At 42.8% G+C, this 19,152-nt stretch overlaps 1 protein-coding gene across 1 annotated transcript; it reads left to right on the forward strand.

Moving 5' to 3' along the window:
- Nucleotides 1-3,008: 3,008 nt before the first annotated feature.
- On the forward strand, nt 3,009-18,419 carry COMP (cartilage oligomeric matrix protein). Its single transcript, XM_418238.8, has 19 exons — nt 3,009-3,163; nt 5,141-5,226; nt 7,412-7,463; nt 9,187-9,359; nt 10,629-10,766; nt 11,580-11,657; nt 11,808-11,966; nt 12,611-12,715; nt 12,921-13,028; nt 13,148-13,307; nt 14,535-14,653; nt 15,069-15,121; nt 15,558-15,751; nt 16,180-16,358; nt 16,584-16,632; nt 16,859-17,055; nt 17,194-17,366; nt 17,530-17,669; nt 17,836-18,419. Exons 1-19 carry the CDS (start codon nt 3,088-3,090, stop codon nt 17,880-17,882), a joined length of 2,286 nt encoding a protein of 761 aa, XP_418238.2. The 5' UTR covers nt 3,009-3,087; the 3' UTR covers nt 17,883-18,419.
- The last annotated feature ends 733 nt before the right edge of the window (nt 18,420-19,152 follow it).

Raw genomic sequence — 19,152 nt, forward strand, 5'->3', positions numbered from 1 at the left:
ACTGTTATGCCAAAGCCCAAATAAACACTATCTACTGCTCAGTTTTATTAATTTATTTTTATCAGTAATACTTAAAAAAATGTTATTGACAAATCTGGAAGATGTTTCCCCGTCAGATAATAATAACAAGTACAAGTGTATCACCCACTCTTTAACTTGCCCTTTTTAAACAGGAGCAGGTACCCAGAATTCATCACACCATGACTGAACACTTTCGGATCTACTATTGTGTGTTTAAGCTGCATTACAGTAATAATTTATGGGATTTCTAGCCCTTAGATCTGAATATAGAAAGATGAAGAATGAGTCCAAGGAAAATAAGGGTAGGAATGACCTCATTTTGTGGAGACATCATGTCTTGGTTGACTTCAGAAAGCTGGGAAGAAACTAGCTGCATTTTTCTCTGTGCAGTTATTTCACCATCATCAATGAAAATAAAAGATCCCAGAATCTGTTGCAGAATAAAGAGAAGTGACTTTGGGTTTCTAGAATGTAAAGATACACTGATGGCTGCCTTCATATGTAGAACATATCATTTATAATTAACATAATGTAAATATAATATGCCTTGGTTCTGTTCATTTAGAGTAAGTGATCAATAAGGACTATTTTGTCACCATGCTGTCCCACACTAATTGTTGCTGAGGAAAATGGATGTCATTTCTCAGCAGTGAATATTCCTGATGTCATTGAGTTTGAGGACTTGCAGCTTCTAAATACAGTTTCTGCCTTGTGCTGTAACACATCAGCAGAGTCATGTAGGGGTAACATGCTTCATGTGTTCACTTTACTCTCCAGCCTCCACTAATAAATTATAAGTGACTTTTGGAAGGGAAAACAGCTGGTGATGAGCTTGCAGGTTGTCCATGTCACCGAAGTTCTCTTTTGCTTCCCTGTGAGGGCAGCCAGTGTCACTGCTGGTAACCCTTAATGCTTTAAAACCTTTGACTTGAAACTTGTCCATACAACATATTTGAAAGAGTGAGATTCTCTTTTTACCATTCATCCCTCATGGTGACTTGAAGAGTTTGGGAGCTTTCTTCTTTTTCTGCCAATTCTTTGAATTTCTTCAGTCCATAGTAAAACCAAAGAAAATAATCTAACTTCTCTTCATTCTGGCTTTGATGAGTTAGTTTGAATGCTAATAATAGTTAGTTGAATGCTAAATAATGGGCATAACTTAAAAATTTGTGAATTTTACACATAATGTGATCACCAGTTTATATTATTGCAACAGGGTTTGTGATTCTGAGCAGCTGAAAGTGTTCAGGAAAAGGTTGAGCTCTGTGCAAGAGAATCATGACTCCTCTTGACAGTCTCCCACAGCTCCTTCTGCACACTGCTCTCTTGCTGGCTGGGGGTCACGTTGTTTTTCAAGCCAACTTCACATGGCCTCAAAAATGGTTGTTTCTAGGCAGCCCACTACCTCTGCTGAAAAACTGGTTTCTTTTTTTTGGCCTCAAAGCTTAGAAACATAGAAGTATCCAGTTATTCAGATAATGGGCTTTCAAGCAACATTTTTATTAGGTGTCTGAGTTTAAGGCTTTTTGAATGTTGGTTTGTTTGGTTCTATGCCTTGATACCATCAAGTAATACTCCACTTGGATAGCAGAAAATATATTAATATTTTATTTGCTTTGTATTAAATGGCTCCTTTTTTTTTCTTTTTTCTTTTTCCACTTACCACAAGAAATAAACCTACATGGTTGATTTGATCTTTGGGTTCACAACAAAAAGTCACTTGCTGTGCATAACATGAGGTGACACGTTCCAGACAAGCAGAATCATACAAATGCCATGTGGGTAACGTAGGCAACCTAACTTAATGTTTAGTATAAATTTACTTGGTGTGAGAAAATGTAAAATGTGTCTGCTGCAGCATTCCTGTAATATAAAACTAACACTTGTTTGCACACTGTGTTGAACATGCTTGCTCAGTAGTGCCTACAGGACTACACAGTTACCTCTGAGAACTGTGCATAGCCACAGGGATGGGAAGTTTTTCCTGAATATGGGAGGTCTGAGGCCAAAACGAGGACAAAAACCTTCTGTAAATATCCAAATATTCTGCTTCTGTAACACTTTAAAGACTGAACTACTGTTTTCTGGGGCTTTCCTGTCTGTGATGTCCCCAAGGATTTTGGATGATCAACACATTAATAGATTTCATAATCAAACAGTGAGAATGTGTGATCAAGAATTTCACTGCTCTACAGACTCACCTTTTTTACAGACCATGGTTTAACTTGCAGTTTCCTTCATGTAAAAGCTTTAAGATTTTTTGGGGGGCGAATTTTCTTTGGCTGCTCTGGATGGATTTCTCAATCTGCTCTGTGTCTTCTGGTGGAAAGTGCTGGATTTAGACTGAGTGAGGGAAACTGCTGGACTGAGACTTCTTTCACTGACAAGAAGCAGCACAGTCTCCCTTCCTTTCATGCTGTCACCTCTGCACTGCATCTTTCCCTTAGACAAGCCTGGGTAGGGGGGAAGTGAGAATGTCAGCCTGTAAGGACCGGTCCATTTGCCAGATCCATTACTAAAAATGGTGTGATAGCCCCTCTTTGGAGCTGGAAGCCGACTCAATAATTCTACCCCAATTGTGAGTGGTAAAACTGCCTTGGGGTGTTCTGAGAGCCTTTTCTGAAACTCCACTGGGGTCCAGATGTCTCATAGCTTTTGTGATCTTGTGAGTAGTTTCAGAAGGAAAATCTGTGAGGGATGGGGATATGAATCATCCGTCTATCCTGTGTCCATGAAGAAGAAATAAAAACCCTGATCCAAAAAAAATCCATTTAATTCTGGAATTTTCTGACCTATTTTGGTGCAAGCCGATCTAAAAAAAAAAATATTAAACTACTCTCCTGATGAGTTTCTCATATTGTTTACTTTTGTAACGTTCTCTGTGGACTTGCAGCCAGAAATGACGTCCACCCGTCGTCCAGCATCAGAGAATAAGAACTTCAGAGGAAGGAATGCAACTTCATAAATAGGAAACCACAGATACTAATGGGGAGCAGAGGCAAACCTGCAGGTTAAAAAGTAGTTGCAAGAGAAGCCCATACATCCACGCTGCGTGGAGATTCAAAGATGATTTCAGCTCTAGCCTTTGTTTTTCTCCTCTGCCTCTCCTGTCCTTTTTCATCATGTCAGCAGAGAAGAGCAGGTAAGAAATTATTATTTTCTGTATATTTTCTGGACTCCTGTGCTTTCTTGACTGCTCTCAATATTCTGTTTTGCAGCAGGGGATGAGGAAGAAGATAACATTTCAGCTGCATCTGCTGAAGCCTGCAAGCAGTGTTTAGGGATTTTGTAGTCTTGTATGAAACTTGAAGCCAAACTCTGTAAATGTTCAGTCTCAGATTTTCCCCCTCTTTCCTGCCTGATTAGTGATGTATTTTTAAGAATTTTTAAGCATTTCTTTCAGAGCAAATGGCAATGTTGTGTTCTATAATGACCTACAAGAGACAATTTATATTAATCTGCATTTTGCATGTGATTAAGAAAATAGCCCATGCAAAATGTCCTGCAGCAGGAGCCCTGGATATTCTCTCTGCTTGTGCACCTAGAGCTTAGAGTAGCCCTAACTTCTAGGAACTTAGCCATGCTTAGTTCATTACAGAAGTTCCACTTCTCTGTTAGGGGATGCTCAGCCTCAAGGACTGTACCAAGAGATTCAAATGCGTGCCAGTGGAAAGAGAATGAGCCCATAGAGAAAGATGCATAGTAACAGAAATGTCTGCAAGTGCACAGATTTAGTTTGGGAATCGCTCCTGAGTGGTTGACTCGTTATTGTGAATTTGAAACTTAAAACACATCAAAAAAACACTTATTTTGAGATATATCTTGCTATTAGGAATGGAAAATTCTTCCATAACAAAAATAACAAAGCTGCCTGAAGCCTCGATAGAGAGCTTATTCAAAACTCCTTTTTGAAGTTCAGTTATGTGCAAGCTCTTTGTTTTCAGTAAAATAAGAAATGTCATTTTCATTCACTCTATCTTAGAATTTGCAGCGCTTTCAATTTAGTTCCCAAACCAAAACATACTGGGGAAGGTACAGATATTTATCAAGTCCTCTTGGTTCTGTGCAGGGAAAACCCACAAGGCTTTCAGGCTCATTTGTCACCTGCGTTCTCCTCAGCAGCATGAGCTGACTCGCTGCCTCTGCTGGCACATTCTTCATGCTTGGAGGAAGCAGACCCTCAGTTCCAGCTAATTCTCCCCTGCTTGTTTGCCTCATGTTTAGTAGAAGAAACTGCTATTCCTGTCTTCATAAAGGTTTGCTTACACTGTAGGCAAGGTGTGATGTCTGTTAATAGATTAATTAATCTAGAAAAGCCTTGAGAAGTGAGTTGTACTTTCACATGGCAGTCAGGAGAATGCCAGAGTTTAACTTTCTGTCCAGTTGTTTTTAAATTATTCATATTTTCATATATATTTTTAGAAACAGTAAGCAACTTCCATTCATTCTTTCAGAGCTAAGATGAAGAGCGTAGACCAGATTTTTAGCATGCCTCAGTAGATGAGGCAAGTCTAGAATCTACCACATGAGAAGGAAAACTCATGCATGGATGCAGATGTACCCTTTGTGTCCCAAACCCACGGCAAAGCATTTTGAAACTGCCTCTACCCAAAATGAACCCAGCTTTGTGCAGCAAGAAGTCTGAACCTTGAGAACAGGCTATGCAACAGCTGAGGTGCTAGTTTTCCACGTTCAGTGCTTGGCAGCACATTTGGGATAGACTCAGCAAAGAGCTTTGATTTACCTGTGCCCTTCCTAGTAACTTTCACAGCACTGAATTATTAATTTGCTTCTTTTGGCAGCCAAGGCTTCCAACGTGTGAACTGCTCAGACTATGCCAGATTAACAGCTACCACAACTGCCAGGCTGCCAGGACAATTTGTTTGCTGAGAGGTAGCTGTTACCTGAGTGACAAACTTGGCTGATTATCACCGCCAAGAGCAAATCCTTGCCTGTGTGGAAGTCTTTATTACTTCCAAGCAAGCTTCCAGTTAGGAACTGGGAGAAACTGGTGTGGAGGATTCTGTGTCTTTAATATTAAATATAAGGTGATTATATCAGTTGGTTTGTACTGCTAATGGCTCTTCTGTGTTTTTCCCAACCATTGTGTTTTTGGTAGGAATTGAAGTTGGGCCTGAAATGCTGGAAGAGATGAGAGAAACTAACCGTGTGTTAATGGAAGTTCGAGACCTGTTGAAACAGCAGGTAAGTGAGAAAGGGATGTAATCCTTGTTTGGTGCTCAAGATCAGTCAATGAATCTTCTGCCTTAAGTGCCGAGTTCTGGGGCGAGGAGGCCTGTGTTGGGTGAAATAAGCAATGGAATCATTGCTCTGAACACCAGGGTCAAGAGGTGGTCTCACAATTAGGTCTGTTGTTCTGAGAAAAAGTAGATTCATCTGATTGCAGACTCTGCTGCTTGGAACTATGTCTGCTGAAAAGCAGTGTACTCAGAGAATGAACTCTTAAAAGAAAAAAAAAGACACAGTAGATGTATATTTAACTGGAAAAACAAGTCACTTTTTCCTTGGTTTTGTGGGCACTTGAAATCAGTAACATGCAAACTTGGAAGGTGGAAGAGACCTTTCAGCCGTCCATTAGGGTCCTGGAAAGGAAAGTCATATGAAGTCTAAACAAGCTCTGTATTCACTTTTCTCTTGTTGTTTTAATCCTAAGCCTTTCTGGCTCTGGTATTTTCTTAGGGAATTTGGAACTTCTTGGGTGCTTAGATCCTTTCCCATTTTAACGATGAGATGGTGGTTTGTCTGGTCAACTCTTTTAGGTATAGAAAAAGGTTCCGTTCTCCCTTTATCCATTTCGGGAGCTGAGGGCAGCAGATTCTGCCTGCCAGCTAATTGGAATGGCAGACAGGTCTGTGTGCCAGTGCAAACTGGGCGGCCTGTAATCTGCAAAAACATCTGTTGCATTGAGTTACTCTCAAATTTCAGGCTTCTGCATAAATACCCAGTGTTTACTAGGAATCAGGTCAGACATGGTTCCTGGCAGCCTGGAGCAATGATTTCCAGTGTTCCCTTCCAGCTTAGTGCTTACACTCCATATACATTTTCTATTTGTTCTTTCTCTCACTCTTACCACCTACTTTTTTTTTTTTTCCTAATCCATGGGCTTTTTCTAAATGGCACCTTCAAGAAAACCCTTCCCCAGAAGACAAACTGACATATGTCACTGGAAAGCCAGGAGGCAGTTCATAAAGCCTTGATTTGTGCAAAGATTTTCTAAAACTTACTTTTTCTTGATTCATCATCTAGAGATGTTGGCAGTAAGGACAGCAAATAACGTAATAATAAAAGCCCAGGTCTCGTCTCCTGAGCCAAAGACTGAAGAATTCACAGCACAAAGGAACCTCTGATGTTCATTAGCAGCTCTCCAACATCTCCTCTCTGCATTCTGTCACCCACTCCTGCTTGGGTCAGACGTACTTCTGTTCAAAATACATAACCCCTGACCATGCTGGAGGAAAGAGAGAATCTAACACAGAATGAAATCTTGCTGCCATATGTGGAAGCTGGCAGAGAGACGTGAGCAGATGATTTTGTCCAAGTACAAAGTGAAACTTCTTTAATAGTGGAAACACGAAGTCCATAGGGTGTGTAAGGGTGGTCACACACTGTGTCTGAGCATTGGCTGTCAATAGCCAATAAGGCTTTTTCAGGGAAGAAGCTTGCTAGGATTTCTGTCTAAGATGCTACAGTCATGAACATTTCAGCTTGAGACTGGCACTTATTTTTGCCTGTCCCATATTCCAACAGCATCTTCTCACTGCCAGTGTGACAGATTATGTCTTTGATGAAGAAAGCTTGAAGGAATAGGGGCCTAGAGGAGAACAGAGGAAGTCTGGCATAAGGAGCATTTGTGAATAGGTTCAAAATGTCTCCATGGCGAGGGCATTAGGGCCAAAAAATGGTATAAACAAGGTCAGAGGTGACCTGTGTTTTTGCAGAAGAGGCACACAGGGAAACCTTCTCCTGACTTTTGTCTATATAGTATCTGAGCTGCAGATCATGGAGTCATAGAATCAACAAGGTTGGAAAAGACCTCCAAGATCTGTTAATTCAGCATCTTCTAGAGAAGATGACACAAATAAAACAGATTCCTTTCTGTCCATGGCACTTTTTTTTTGCGTTTTGAGTATTTCCGGCATCTGTAATAGAACAGTATTACCTAGTTAGCCTGTAGGAATACTCCAGTAGGGAGTGACTTACAGCAGGGAGAACAAGCCACCTCAGCTTCCACAATGTCTACAACATAGACTTAGGGGTAAGAGTTAATTTGTGCACTCTCAGACACCCTGTTTTCTGGCAGTGGGACCATTAGCTTGCGTGGCAGCAGAACTCAGCCTTTGGCCAAGTGGTGATTCTTGTTTTCTTCTAGATTAAGGAGATAACATTCCTGAAGAACACAGTCATGGAGTGTGATGCCTGTGGTGAGTTACTGAGTTGAGCCCTATATTCAGCTGCTTCCTCCATGTGCTTCATACCTTTGTGTCCAAACAAGTAGTAAAATGCCATATGTTACCATCTGCCCTAAGGAATTAGCTTGTTTCACAGCTACCCTGAGTGTCAGAGGGTAATACTTGGTGTTAGTGATGCCTTTTTTTTCCCCCATGGCAGTCTGCACACATGGACCAGTGTTCCATGCTGTCCTCATGGTTCAGTGGCAATTGAAGTTATTACCCCTTTGCTGAGCATGGAGTGCAGAAGTAGCATTAAAAATCTCATATCTTTCCAGCAAATCTTCTGCATTTGCTCACGTCCACAGTTTCTAAAATAAACTTTATTAACGGTTCTGTGACATGCAATGCTGTGCTTCTCAGGGTAGCTGTGTTCTGGTGCAGAAAGCTGCCCAACCACATTTCTTCATAACCCAGCTCATGGCCTTTGTTAGGATTGCCTGGGAATGCACACCGGCTGTCCTGTGGGATATAGTTGGCTACTCTTGAGCTGAGAGTGAAAGAGAACATCACCCCCAAGAGGCATTGCTCTGCTACTCATTCCATCTAATGTTGTCACCTTCCAAGCACAAAGGGTGTTTACAGAGGATTCGGGAAACAGGGTCATAAATTCTCCCGTGTACATCTTGCCCTCTGTTCCTCACTGAATGGTTTTTCTGGACTGGAACTTACTTCCAATATATCTGACTTTCAGAAAGCATGGTTCATGGAGATGCTCTGTTACTTGCCAGTACATTTGAAGGGCGGAGCAATAACTGTTTCTACACTTGGAGAGATTGTACTTTCGCTGGAAAAGAGATTAGCCAAAGCTTCTGGGACCTGTAGTGCAGAAATGCATTCATCCACACCAATTGCTTTAGTAACTCGCTCATAAAACTGTCTTGAACTTTCTCTCTGTTACTTATCTCTGACTTCTCCACTTGGTTTTGTGCTGTATGTGTGTTCTTCCCTATACTTTTTGCTGTAGAATTGGAGCCTCTTTTTCATCATGCCTTGAACGATGTGGCTCACAGCAGTTACATGTGCTTCTTTTATTATTTCCCAGAAAGAGAAGCATTCAGAGAGAAGATTTTATTGGTGCTAATATAGAGTGTTAGGTTTTTTGTTTGTTTGTTTCAGATTTTTAAAATTGGGCTATTAAGGTAGATAAAGCAGGAGGAAAAGGCCCCCTAGGGCAGCGGATGTGGGAGATTAACGACAACTCTAGCTTCTAGAAAGTTTATTCACAGGCCTGAGTTAGCCTTCACTGAAGTTTTGGCTTCCGACCCTCTGCAGCACTTCCCAGACTTCAGCTTGTGCTGTGTGGGTTGTGCTTTAGCCAGGTGTCTGGGTCTGTGCTTCCAGTGGGATGTAGATGTAGAGGAACCGGGGAGAGGACTGTTCTCTGTGGAACTCCAAAAGCAAGGGCATTACACCAAACAGAGGGCAGCACGATGGGGGTTTTGGAACAGGAGCGAAGACTTCTGGATTTATTTATTTATTTTGGTCTGCTCTGACTCAGAGATCAGTCCAGCTGCTGCTTCTGGCTTCCTTTTTCTCTATTTGCAAAGCAGAGCTACAGCTGCTTAACTCTTAGAAAGCTACAAGGAAATGTCCTGTGGATGAGACACACTGAAATCTCCTGAGACAATGGGACCAGCTTTGGATAGGGTCTGGCAAAGATAACTCCTTCCATAATCTTCCTTTTGTCCTCTAGGCATGCGCCCTGAAGTGACAGGCCCTGTCATCACTGTGACACAGTTCAACAGATGTGTCCCAAACCCCTGCTTTCCTGGAGTGGCCTGCACTGAGACCAGCACTGGCTTCCGGTGTGGACCCTGTCCTCCAGGTTATTCAGGGAATGGGTCCCAGTGCACAGATATCAATGAGGTAAGAAACAAGGAGGATGGGCTGGCAGTTACAAAATGATCTCACTTTTCTTGAAGTGTTGCGAGTTCATCTTGTGGCTGTAAAGAAAAGCCTTGTAATTCCCCTAGGAGCTGAAGTTCAACAGAAACATCATTTCAGTGGAACAAAGTCTGTTCCTCACCCTGCCTCAGTCTGTGTTCCATGTTGGTTTTACATCCAGTACAACAAGGCATTTATTTCTAAAAAAGACAGACTCAAAATAAATCTTTCGGTTGCAGAAAGGTGAGTTTGGAATACTAAAAAAATCCCTTTTGGCCTTAAAATCTTTTGAGCTAGTGGCTGATGAGTTGTTAGAGATAAGATTTATTATGCGTGGAACAGAATCAAATGCTACCCAAATACTCCTTTATACAGTAAATCTTAGCACACCACATGTATCACTTCATTTCTGCCTTGAAATTAAACCTTGCCAGGCAGATACTGTTTCACTTTTTTCTTCTTTTATATAAAGTGTGGTATTTAATCATGTTTATTTTGTCTGTATTCAAAGCTGTACTCAGCCATTAATTTTCTGTGTCCATAAGATTCCTTAGTTCTGTGGTTTCCAAATCGTAGTCTTATTCTCCCCTATTAGTCCAGCAAGTAACTGTAAATGTCTTACAAAGCCATATCACCTCTATGGCATTTATAGCAGTTTAAAAACCTGCTGAAGTTAAAAAGGTTCATGAGACATTTTGAGGCTGATGATAATCTGTTAGCCACCAAAATGTGGAAAGCGCTGTATTAATGGAAAGCATCTGCTAGCACAGAGCATAAGAATTCAGTGAAAATAATAAAGTGTTGGAGGAATAAAGCAAGCAACAATATCAACGTTGGGAGGATAATTGCTTCCCAGAGTAGTAAACAAACAACTGTTGTTGCTTTTCAAAACCAGTTTAAGAAATTGCCCAGTTCTGTGGATTCAGAGACTGCCAGGAAGAAAAGTGTGAAGCGAAGCCAGCACTTTGCATGGGCAATTGATGTCACCTATGAAGAATTAGTCTTGAAATTTTATTTGTTTTACTTGTCTGCACATTACTGAAACTTGGGAGAACAACTGAGACTGGGAAGCTGCATTTTCCACTTGTAAGGAAAGCCAGCAACTTCTATGCATTTTTTGTTTTGTTCTTTAGAAAATAAAAGCACAATAGCTGGCTCCTACCCAGCAAGGCCTGCTTTGGGAACTGCCTTCACAACTGGCCCTGAGCAAGCCTACCTCACAGTTCTGTACAACTTCTTTCTTGTTTACAGTGCAGTGCAAACCCCTGCTTCCCAAAGGTCCAGTGCATTAACACTGCTCCTGGCTTCCGCTGTGATCCCTGCCCTCCAGGCTTCACTGGGCAAATGGTCGAAGGGGTTGGACTAGCTTATGCCAGGGCCAACAAACAGGTAAGGCACAGAAACTCCTCCTTCAGAAACCATCGACCCTTTCCCCTGTTACTGTAATTAATTCAAGGGTCTTGGAGCCCTCAAAGAAATTGGAGGGAACTACAAGATAATTGTGTCATATTGGTGGTAAGGTTGATGCAGTGACAAAAAAGAGTTGCCAAGGACGTCCTAGCACATCAGCAGCAACACACTCCACTCTAAGATCTTAATGCTGCTGAATTGATGCTGGTCAGAATGCCGTGTCTGTGACAGATTCGAGGCTGTGAATCCAGCCTGAGGAATCCCTCATACGAGGACATGGAAGAGTTGATGCAGCTAATTGGTACCCATCTCCTCCTCATATAGACAGATACTGACAGATTAAAATTCAAAAAAAAAAAAACCAAACAAAAACTAACACCTAGTCTTACCATGGTATATGGGAATATATTGACAAAAGCAAGAATGGCATGTGGCTTGTGTTATTTAGAGAGCTGCTAGCTGGACATAGGACACAGTCTTTGACCTTCTTGCTCCACTTACTCTCTTCTATCCTTTTACAGTAAGCAGATACGCTGACAGCTCAGCTCAGAGCTAAGCTATTTCATCAGGCTAAAATCTCTGGTGACTCTCTAGAGGGTGGACACCTTGCTTGGGGTCAGGAATGTTTCTGGGACCTGGCTCAGTGTTGGCTCAGAGAAAACTTTGAGCTCTCAGTCCTAGTAAGGTGTGTTGGGAGCTTTGATTCTGCATCTAGTGATGTCCTCGTTCTGCAATCTAACATCATATCTGCTTAAGAGTGAACCTAATGTCTATTCTGTTCTTCCTGGGTAGGTTTGCACTGACATCAATGAATGTGAGACAGGTGCTGCCAGAAATTGTGTCCCAAATTCTATCTGTATCAATACACGGGTAAGTATTACTGAAAAGCCTCACATAAATCCCCCTTCCCTGGGCTCTGGGGCCTCTATTACTGTGGCAATCCAGCTGCTGAGGAGAGGTTACAGGAAAGGTTTGCCCAGACTCATGTTATAGTTAATTCCCTATTGCTTTTTCTCTCAGGGATCATACAAGTGCGGAGCTTGTAAACCTGGCTTTGTTGGGGATCAAATCACTGGCTGCAAGAGCCAGACAGGGAGACTCTGCCCTAACGGTCAAGTCAGCCCATGCCACGAGAAAGCACAGTGCATCGTGGAGCGGGATGGGTCCATCTCCTGCGCGGTAAGGCCGAGGCCTCCCTGCACTGGGATCTGCTCACTGCCATTTCTCCTACACAGTGCTTGCTCTCCTGGGTCTGCCACTGCCCTCTCCTGGAGAGCACGCCTTGTCGGCTCAGACTTGCTCCCTGCTAACACCTGAGCTATGGTAATCTCTCCCTCGGTGATCTCAGGAGAAGTGGACTGCTCCTGACACCTCAGATTCTCTGTGCTGTTAGTTTGGGGTTGTTGGGTTTTGGTTTTTTTCTTTTTTTTTTTTTTTGGGGGGGGGGGGTGGCAGGGGGAGGTTGCTGTTGTTTTGTTTCTGTTTTTTTTAATTGTCTTAAGCACTATAAATCTTAACTCTTGGAGCATTACTTGCAGCTGAGAAAGCAGATAAACCATTCAGGCAACCTCCTGGACCAAAGTTCTGCTGGTGCATCTGTCTTTATGGTCTTAGAAAAAGCAGAGAGCTGGTGTTTGAACTACTTAAAAATGCTATTTTTAGCTGAAGTGTCTCTTTCAGATGACATTTCACCTGTAGAGCGTTGTGTGCCTGGATTTGCAGTGTTTTCTGCTGGTTCTCATGTAAAGCCTTCAGTTTTAGAGGCATTACCCCTACCAGGGGACTCACCAGCAGCCTCATTTCATTTATCTGCTCTCTTCCAGTGCCTTGTGGGGTGGGCAGGGAATGGCTACATCTGTGGGAAGGATACAGACATTGACGGAGTCCCTGATGAAAAGCTGCGCTGCTCTGACAAGAAGTGCCGCAAGGTAAGATGCAGTTCTCACATATTTGGTTAGAAACAGTCTGTCATGGGAATGCTTAGCCAGAGGTGGGTGATTCTGGTTTGAGGGCAGGCCTCACCCTGCCTTTGATGCTGTTGAGATCTTGCTCAGCGTGCAGAATTCAGGAAGGTTGCATGACATGCACATCTTGCCTGCATGCCCTGCCACTTCACCCTTCTTTCCCTTTCAGGATAACTGCATGACTGTCCCCAACTCTGGCCAGGAGGATGCAGACAGGGATGGAATTGGAGATGCCTGTGATGATGATGCTGATGGAGATGGGATATTAAATGCTGAGGTTTGAATTCTACAGCTTACCCTGTCATACCTAAATGTACTGAGAGGTCCTGTAAAGCAAGTTGCTTGCAGCTTTAATGTGAATACAGAGACCCCTCAGCAAATCCCTCTCTCCTGCAGGACAACTGTGTGTACACACGCAATGCAGACCAGCGCAATGCAGACAAGGATAACTTTGGTGATGCCTGTGACAACTGTCGTCTAGTGAAGAACGATGACCAGCGGGACATTGATGGTGATGGGAAAGGAGATGAGTGTGATGATGACATAGATGGAGATGGTAAGAGCACCTGCAGCTGTACCAATGTAAGAACAAGACAGCTGGTTAGCATGAAGCTATAGATCCTCATAACAGGTACCAGCACTCAGAGGCTTATGCTATGCAAGAGAAGAACTTATTTCCGCTGGGATGAAGGACACTTCTGTTCTTAAAATGTCCAGATGAGCAGTCAAGCCAGTATCCTTCAGAGTTCAGTTCTCATAGGGGTTAAAGATCTATCTTCAGGATGATGCTAACAATTTTTCATAGCACTTTTTTTGTACACAGTTAAAGTCAAACTTGTTTCAGGCTTCAGAAGGATGTATGAGACAAACTGATGTCAGCCTGGACAAGGACAGTACTTTGCTCTGTGATTTCAACTTGTGAAGAAGCATAGGGATATCCAAGTTGTTAGAAGCTGTTGGCTCAATGCAGTATGTGTCAGGGTTGTGTTCTGGGAGGAAAAAACACCACCACTGGCTTTAGAAACAGTCTGTGAGCTAGTGATGCTGTATTTGCACAAAGCCTGCTTTCAGAAGCCAAAAATCACAATTGCTGCTGGCCTGAAACATACATATTTATTTACAGATTATTTCCAGTGCATCTAGTGCTGTTTGGGTCTTGCTCCTTCCTGCCAAGTAGCTCCCTGCTGGCATGATTTGCTGGTGTAGTAGGTAAATGCAGAGAAGTGGGAAGTGAAGTCATGCAGCTCACCAATTAGATTGTTCCTTTCCTGTCTCAGGCCTTGAAAAGACAGTGTCTAAATCTTCCATGTCAAATAGCCAAGATTAACTTGGACTTATTTTTTAATTATGTAGACGTCTAGTTTAGAGGAAAAAGAATCTGTCATGGTTTAGGGAACCGCAGACAGCTTCATCATCATCCTCTTGGCCACTCATTCCTGCACAGATATGGCTCCAGGTTGGAGTCACATTCCTCAGCTCTTCCTAAGGAATGCAGTTAGGGACATTTCCTCTCAGGTTCATGTATGGACAATAGCATGCTTACTGTCTGTGAGGATGCAATCTGAAGTATGTTTCAAGGTCAGTTGCTGACGATGTCGTCCTTCCTCCATAGCTATTAGGATGTAATGTGAAGTCTGCAAATGTACACTAAGGTTAAAACTGTTGCCTTATTGCACAGATTCAATTGTCCTAGATTTTTGTCATCTCTTACATCCAAAAGAGATCTTGCTGCACATACCGGAATAGCCCGATTGGCTTTATGGGTTCTCTGCATGTTTTACAGGGATCAGTAATGCAAGGGACAACTGTAGAAGAGTTCCTAACCCTGATCAAAAAGATAGTGATGGTGATGGAGTAGGAGATATATGCGACAGCTGCCCAACAGTCAGTAACCCAGACCAGGTAAGGAAGCACTTCCACTTTTGCAGTGTTACAGCTTCCTCTCTTTCACTCAAGACAGTGCCCACATCATCTGCCTGAAGTAGATACCTGATAATTCACCAAGATTACCACTTGTGAATTTCAACTGCAGTCCTGCAGTACAGACAGTCAGTCCCTCAAGGGCAAATGTCCTAGAGTGTAGGGGGACAAGTCAGAGAGGCAGCTGTGCTCTCTGGTGTTCTCTTTTACTGCCCTATTCATCTGAGTTTGGAAAGACAGATACTCAAATTCATCAGTACAATATGTAGGAACTCTCCCACTGTTGTGAGCTCCGTTTCCAATCTGAAGGACAATGCCAACACCTCTCTTGTTTCTCCTTTAATGCCCAGTTCTCTCATTGACCTATGTTTAAATGATTCTTGCTTTATTTTCCTAGAAAGATACTGATCATGATCTAGTGGGAGATGTCTGTGACACCAACCAGGACAGGTGAGATCTTACTGCAAGTATTACACTTGGGTTGCGTGTAATTTTGGGGACACAGGCGTGGAAGGCACGCGTTGGTAACCATGACAAGTCAGCTTGGCCTTAATTTGTGGCTTTTTATTCAAACAAGGGAGGTGGAATTTTTTTCTAACTTCAGAAAACTTGCTCCTGGAAGTACAGCCCAAGGCCTAGCAGCTGTAAGCTTGCTGACAGCAGGCTTGCTTTTCGTTAGCTATCCCCACAGATTTGTTCATGGGTTACAGCTGGAATATTTCTGATCTATTTGTTTGTGCAACTAATAGCTCAAGACAGTAAAAGGCCAAAATCACCAACTACCCCTGTTCTTGTAGAGGACTGCAGCTGCTAGAAAGGGCATGCAAGCTTTTGGGGAAAAACAAAGTGGATGATCTTTACCTGTATAATGCGTTTTCTTCACCAGTGATGGTGATGGCCACCAAGATACAAGAGATAACTGCCCATCAGTGCCTAACAGCTCCCAGGTGGACACAGACAACGATGGACTAGGAGATGAATGTGATGATGATGATGACAATGATGGGATTCCAGATGAGAAACCTCCAGGCCCTGACAACTGTCGGCTTGTCCCTAACCCTGGCCAAGAAGATTCAGATGGTAAGGGAAATGTACGCACATTAGCTCTGCTTCGGGGTTCTCCATTCCTAGTGGCTAATATGTAGGAGTTTGACCTTCAGATGGGCAGGAAGTAAGACTTCCTCAGTACTGACTTGAGACAGCTCTATGTCATTTTCAGATCGCCAATAACCCTGACATCATCATTACATTTGGGAAAAGTTCTCTTCCAGAAGTACCTACAGTGTGAGGTGCTGCTTCTATTCATAGCATTCCTACGAGCAGGAGATAAAGTATCGGGGTTTCTTCGCTACTGACAAAACGGAAGAGTGCAGCAATGCTCTGAACATCTCTTATCCTTCTATAGACATGTCTACCTTAAGCTGTGCTAGCCAGAAGTTAGCTGAGTAAAACTTAGGTGCAAAGGGCAGGGGAAATTGAAAGCTTGCTTATTCTGTTGTCTCTTTCAGGTGACGGTGTAGGAAATCTTTGCGAAGATGACTTTGACAGAGACATGGTGATTGACAGGATTGATGTGTGCCCAGAGAACGCAGAAGTGACGCTAACAGACTTCAGGGCTTTCCAGACAGTTGTATTGGACCCTGAGGGTGATGCACAGATTGACCCCAACTGGATTGTCCTTAACCAGGTAGGACACTACTGCAGAACTGGACAGCAAGTATGGTGGTAGCAAGCCTGTACAAAATTGGATGCAGTTTTCATTGAAAGCCTGCAGGCTTGATGCTGCTGTTCAATAATGCCCTGGTCCTAGATAGAGGCTCACCTCTGGTGTACCTCTCTGCTTATTTAACAAGAGGAAAAGTCAGTACATGTGGGTTGGAGATACTAATTAGACAACGCTCATCTTTCACAGGGCATGGAAATTGTCCAAACCATGAACAGTGATCCTGGCTTGGCTGTAGGTGAGGCACTTATTTTTGTCCTATTAAAAAGTTATTGTGCGTTTCACAGTGCACCTTCTAAAATTATTTCAGATACTGCATAATGATTCCATCTACCTCCTGGAAAATATTGTTTGTAGTAAGCAGTGTCTTCAGATTTAGCTTAGTAAAGTCTACCACCCCCATCTGAATCTGGGAAGAAATGGATCAACGAATGCAGAGCGTTTTGTTTTCCTACCAACTACAGGTTATACAGCATTCAATGGAGTGGACTTTGAGGGCACATTCCATGTCAATACTGCCACAGATGATGATTATGCTGGCTTCATATTTGGCTACCAGGACAGTTCCAGCTTTTATGTGGTCATGTGGAAGCAGATGGAACAGACATACTGGCAGGCAAACCCCTTCCGAGCAGTCGCAGAACCTGGTATTCAACTGAAGGTAAAGAAAGCACTGAAAATGAAGCCAGTAATGGATTTTGGTTTTTCTCAGCTGTGCTGCTTTGATGCACACAGTGGGGAAGCAGCTGTGGTCAGTCAGCTCTTTATCCATACATTTCACCACTCTTCTCCACATTAGGCAGTGAAGTCCAAAACAGGCCCAGGTGAGTATCTCCGCAATTCTCTCTGGCACACTGGGGACACCACAGACCAGGTCAAACTGCTGTGGAAGGACCCTCGCAACTCTGGCTGGAAGGACAAGACCTCGTACCGCTGGTTCCTGCAGCATCGGCCTCAAGTTGGATACATCAGGTAAGGGGTTTGCAGCTTCCTTTTGTATGACTGAGCAGAACAGCACAAAAAGAAAGCACCTCCAGTGCAGTTCTGTGTTAAAGAGGAGGGAGAGTGACTGTGGAACCATTTCTGTGAGTGCATCAATCTCGTGTCCATGTCCTACATGCTTGTACTCTTCTAGAGCTCGCTTCTATGAAGGCCCTGAGGTTGTAGCAGACACTGGAGTTGTCCTTGATACAACTATGCGAGGAGGGCGCCTGGGAGTCTTCTGCTTCTCCCAGGAGAACATTATTTGGTCAAACCTGCGTTACCGCTGCAATGGTGAGTTAATTTTGAAGGTCAAACACAGAAGTTGTTGCCATTTTGCTTTGACGAGTTAATCTATTCTTGGACAGCCTACACATACAGCTGAAAAGGGATATCAAGCAGTAGCTTAATTCTACTTTTCATTTCCATTTCTAATCTATATTTACTTTTATCTCCTTAGATACTATTCCAGAAGACTATGAAACATTTAAAGTTCAGCAAGACTAACCTGAGTTTTAAATGTCCAACAAAATTTGCTTATAAAAAAGTGCTCAGCTGCCCCACTGTTGCCTCTGGTATACTGTATAAAGAACTGTAAGTAATATACCACTGCACTCTGCACAGCACCAAATGTCACTGCACTATCTGGCATGTTTTCTACAACAGCAACTTTTCTGTAATGCTACAAAGTCTTCTTGGAACAGCGGAAGCATAGACATCAAGTGTGCATAGAAGCCTGTGCTGCTGTTCTCTACACTACATGGAGAAGGATGTGCTGAGAAGCTACTGCAGTAGCTGAATTGTTTGACTAACATTAGCGTGGATGATCCCCAGGACTTTTTTCCCTACTCAAAGGCTCTCAAATGTAAATGTTATCTTTTTCAAGACCTACTAAAGCAAACCCAGCACAAGTCTGAAAGGGACACAGAAAGCAGCCTATGTCCAAGTTGCTCACAAAGTATTAAACAAAAAAAAAAAAAAAAGCACTTTAGGGAGAGAATCTTTGTTCTGGAATGTTGGATAATAAATACTCTAATAGACTTCTCCTTGGTCACCTGCATGTTGCTTTTTTCCTCTTCTAAAACTTTTCCAATACTGATGTGTAAGAAGGAAACCCTCAAAAGCTGAATGCAAGAGGATGGCCGGAGAGCCTCAGCTGAATTAATAATTCTATTAGCAGTATGAATACACAGGGAGAGTTTTTTCATTCAAGAAGCTTCCCATAGCTAGACCGTCCTACCTCGTCCTTGCAGATAAGCAGCAGCTAATTTCAGAATGATAAGCGAAGGCCTTACACTTGGCTTATTTTATGACACTGTGCCAGAACTCCAAGAAATAGCTGAGGACAAAGGAAAACTGAAGCCATTACTATTAAGAGGTGCTCACTTGGGCTGGGTACAGCAGACGCTCACAAAGGGCTTCTGTAGTTGGTAACCTGGAAAGTCTTAAGTCCTGCAGTTCTGTGATCCTCAGTCTCTTCCAGCTAAGCAGTTACCCAGCAGCATTCCAGTCTGTCTAAAAAAATAAAAGCCCAGTTTTGCGAGATGTTTCAGGCGAGGAGCTCACACTAATTATACTGAAACTTGCTCATGGTTTCATCAGAAAGGCAGCTCCCGCTGAACACTTAACTGCAGTTTTGCAAGCTAGAATGAGACTGCATGGTAAACACTGCTCCTGGATGTGCTGCTTCTGTTTAATGTTACCAAACAAGCAAAGTGTGAACAAAACTTTCCCTTTCCTCCTGGAAAGCTTACGGCCAAAACCACGTTTTACCAAG

The sequence above is a fragment of the Gallus gallus genome, chromosome 28 (genome assembly GCF_016699485.2).
Source record: "Gallus gallus isolate bGalGal1 chromosome 28, bGalGal1.mat.broiler.GRCg7b, whole genome shotgun sequence".
Classification (NCBI taxonomy): domain Eukaryota; kingdom Metazoa; phylum Chordata; class Aves; order Galliformes; family Phasianidae; genus Gallus; species Gallus gallus.

What these genes read in the sequence shown, in the direction of transcription:
- COMP (XM_418238.8), top strand. Translation starts at nt 3,088, where the DNA reads ATGATTTCAGCTCTAGCCTTTGTTTTTCTCCTCTGCCTCTCCTGTCCT. An exon ending in AGTGCACAGATATCAATGAG is followed by an intron (nt 9,360 to 10,628) that starts GTAAGAAACAAG and finishes TCTTGTTTACAG; the next exon opens with TGCAGTGCAAACCCCTGCTT. An exon ending in CCTCAAGTTGGATACATCAG is followed by an intron (nt 17,367 to 17,529) that starts GTAAGGGGTTTG and finishes GTACTCTTCTAG; the next exon opens with AGCTCGCTTCTATGAAGGCC.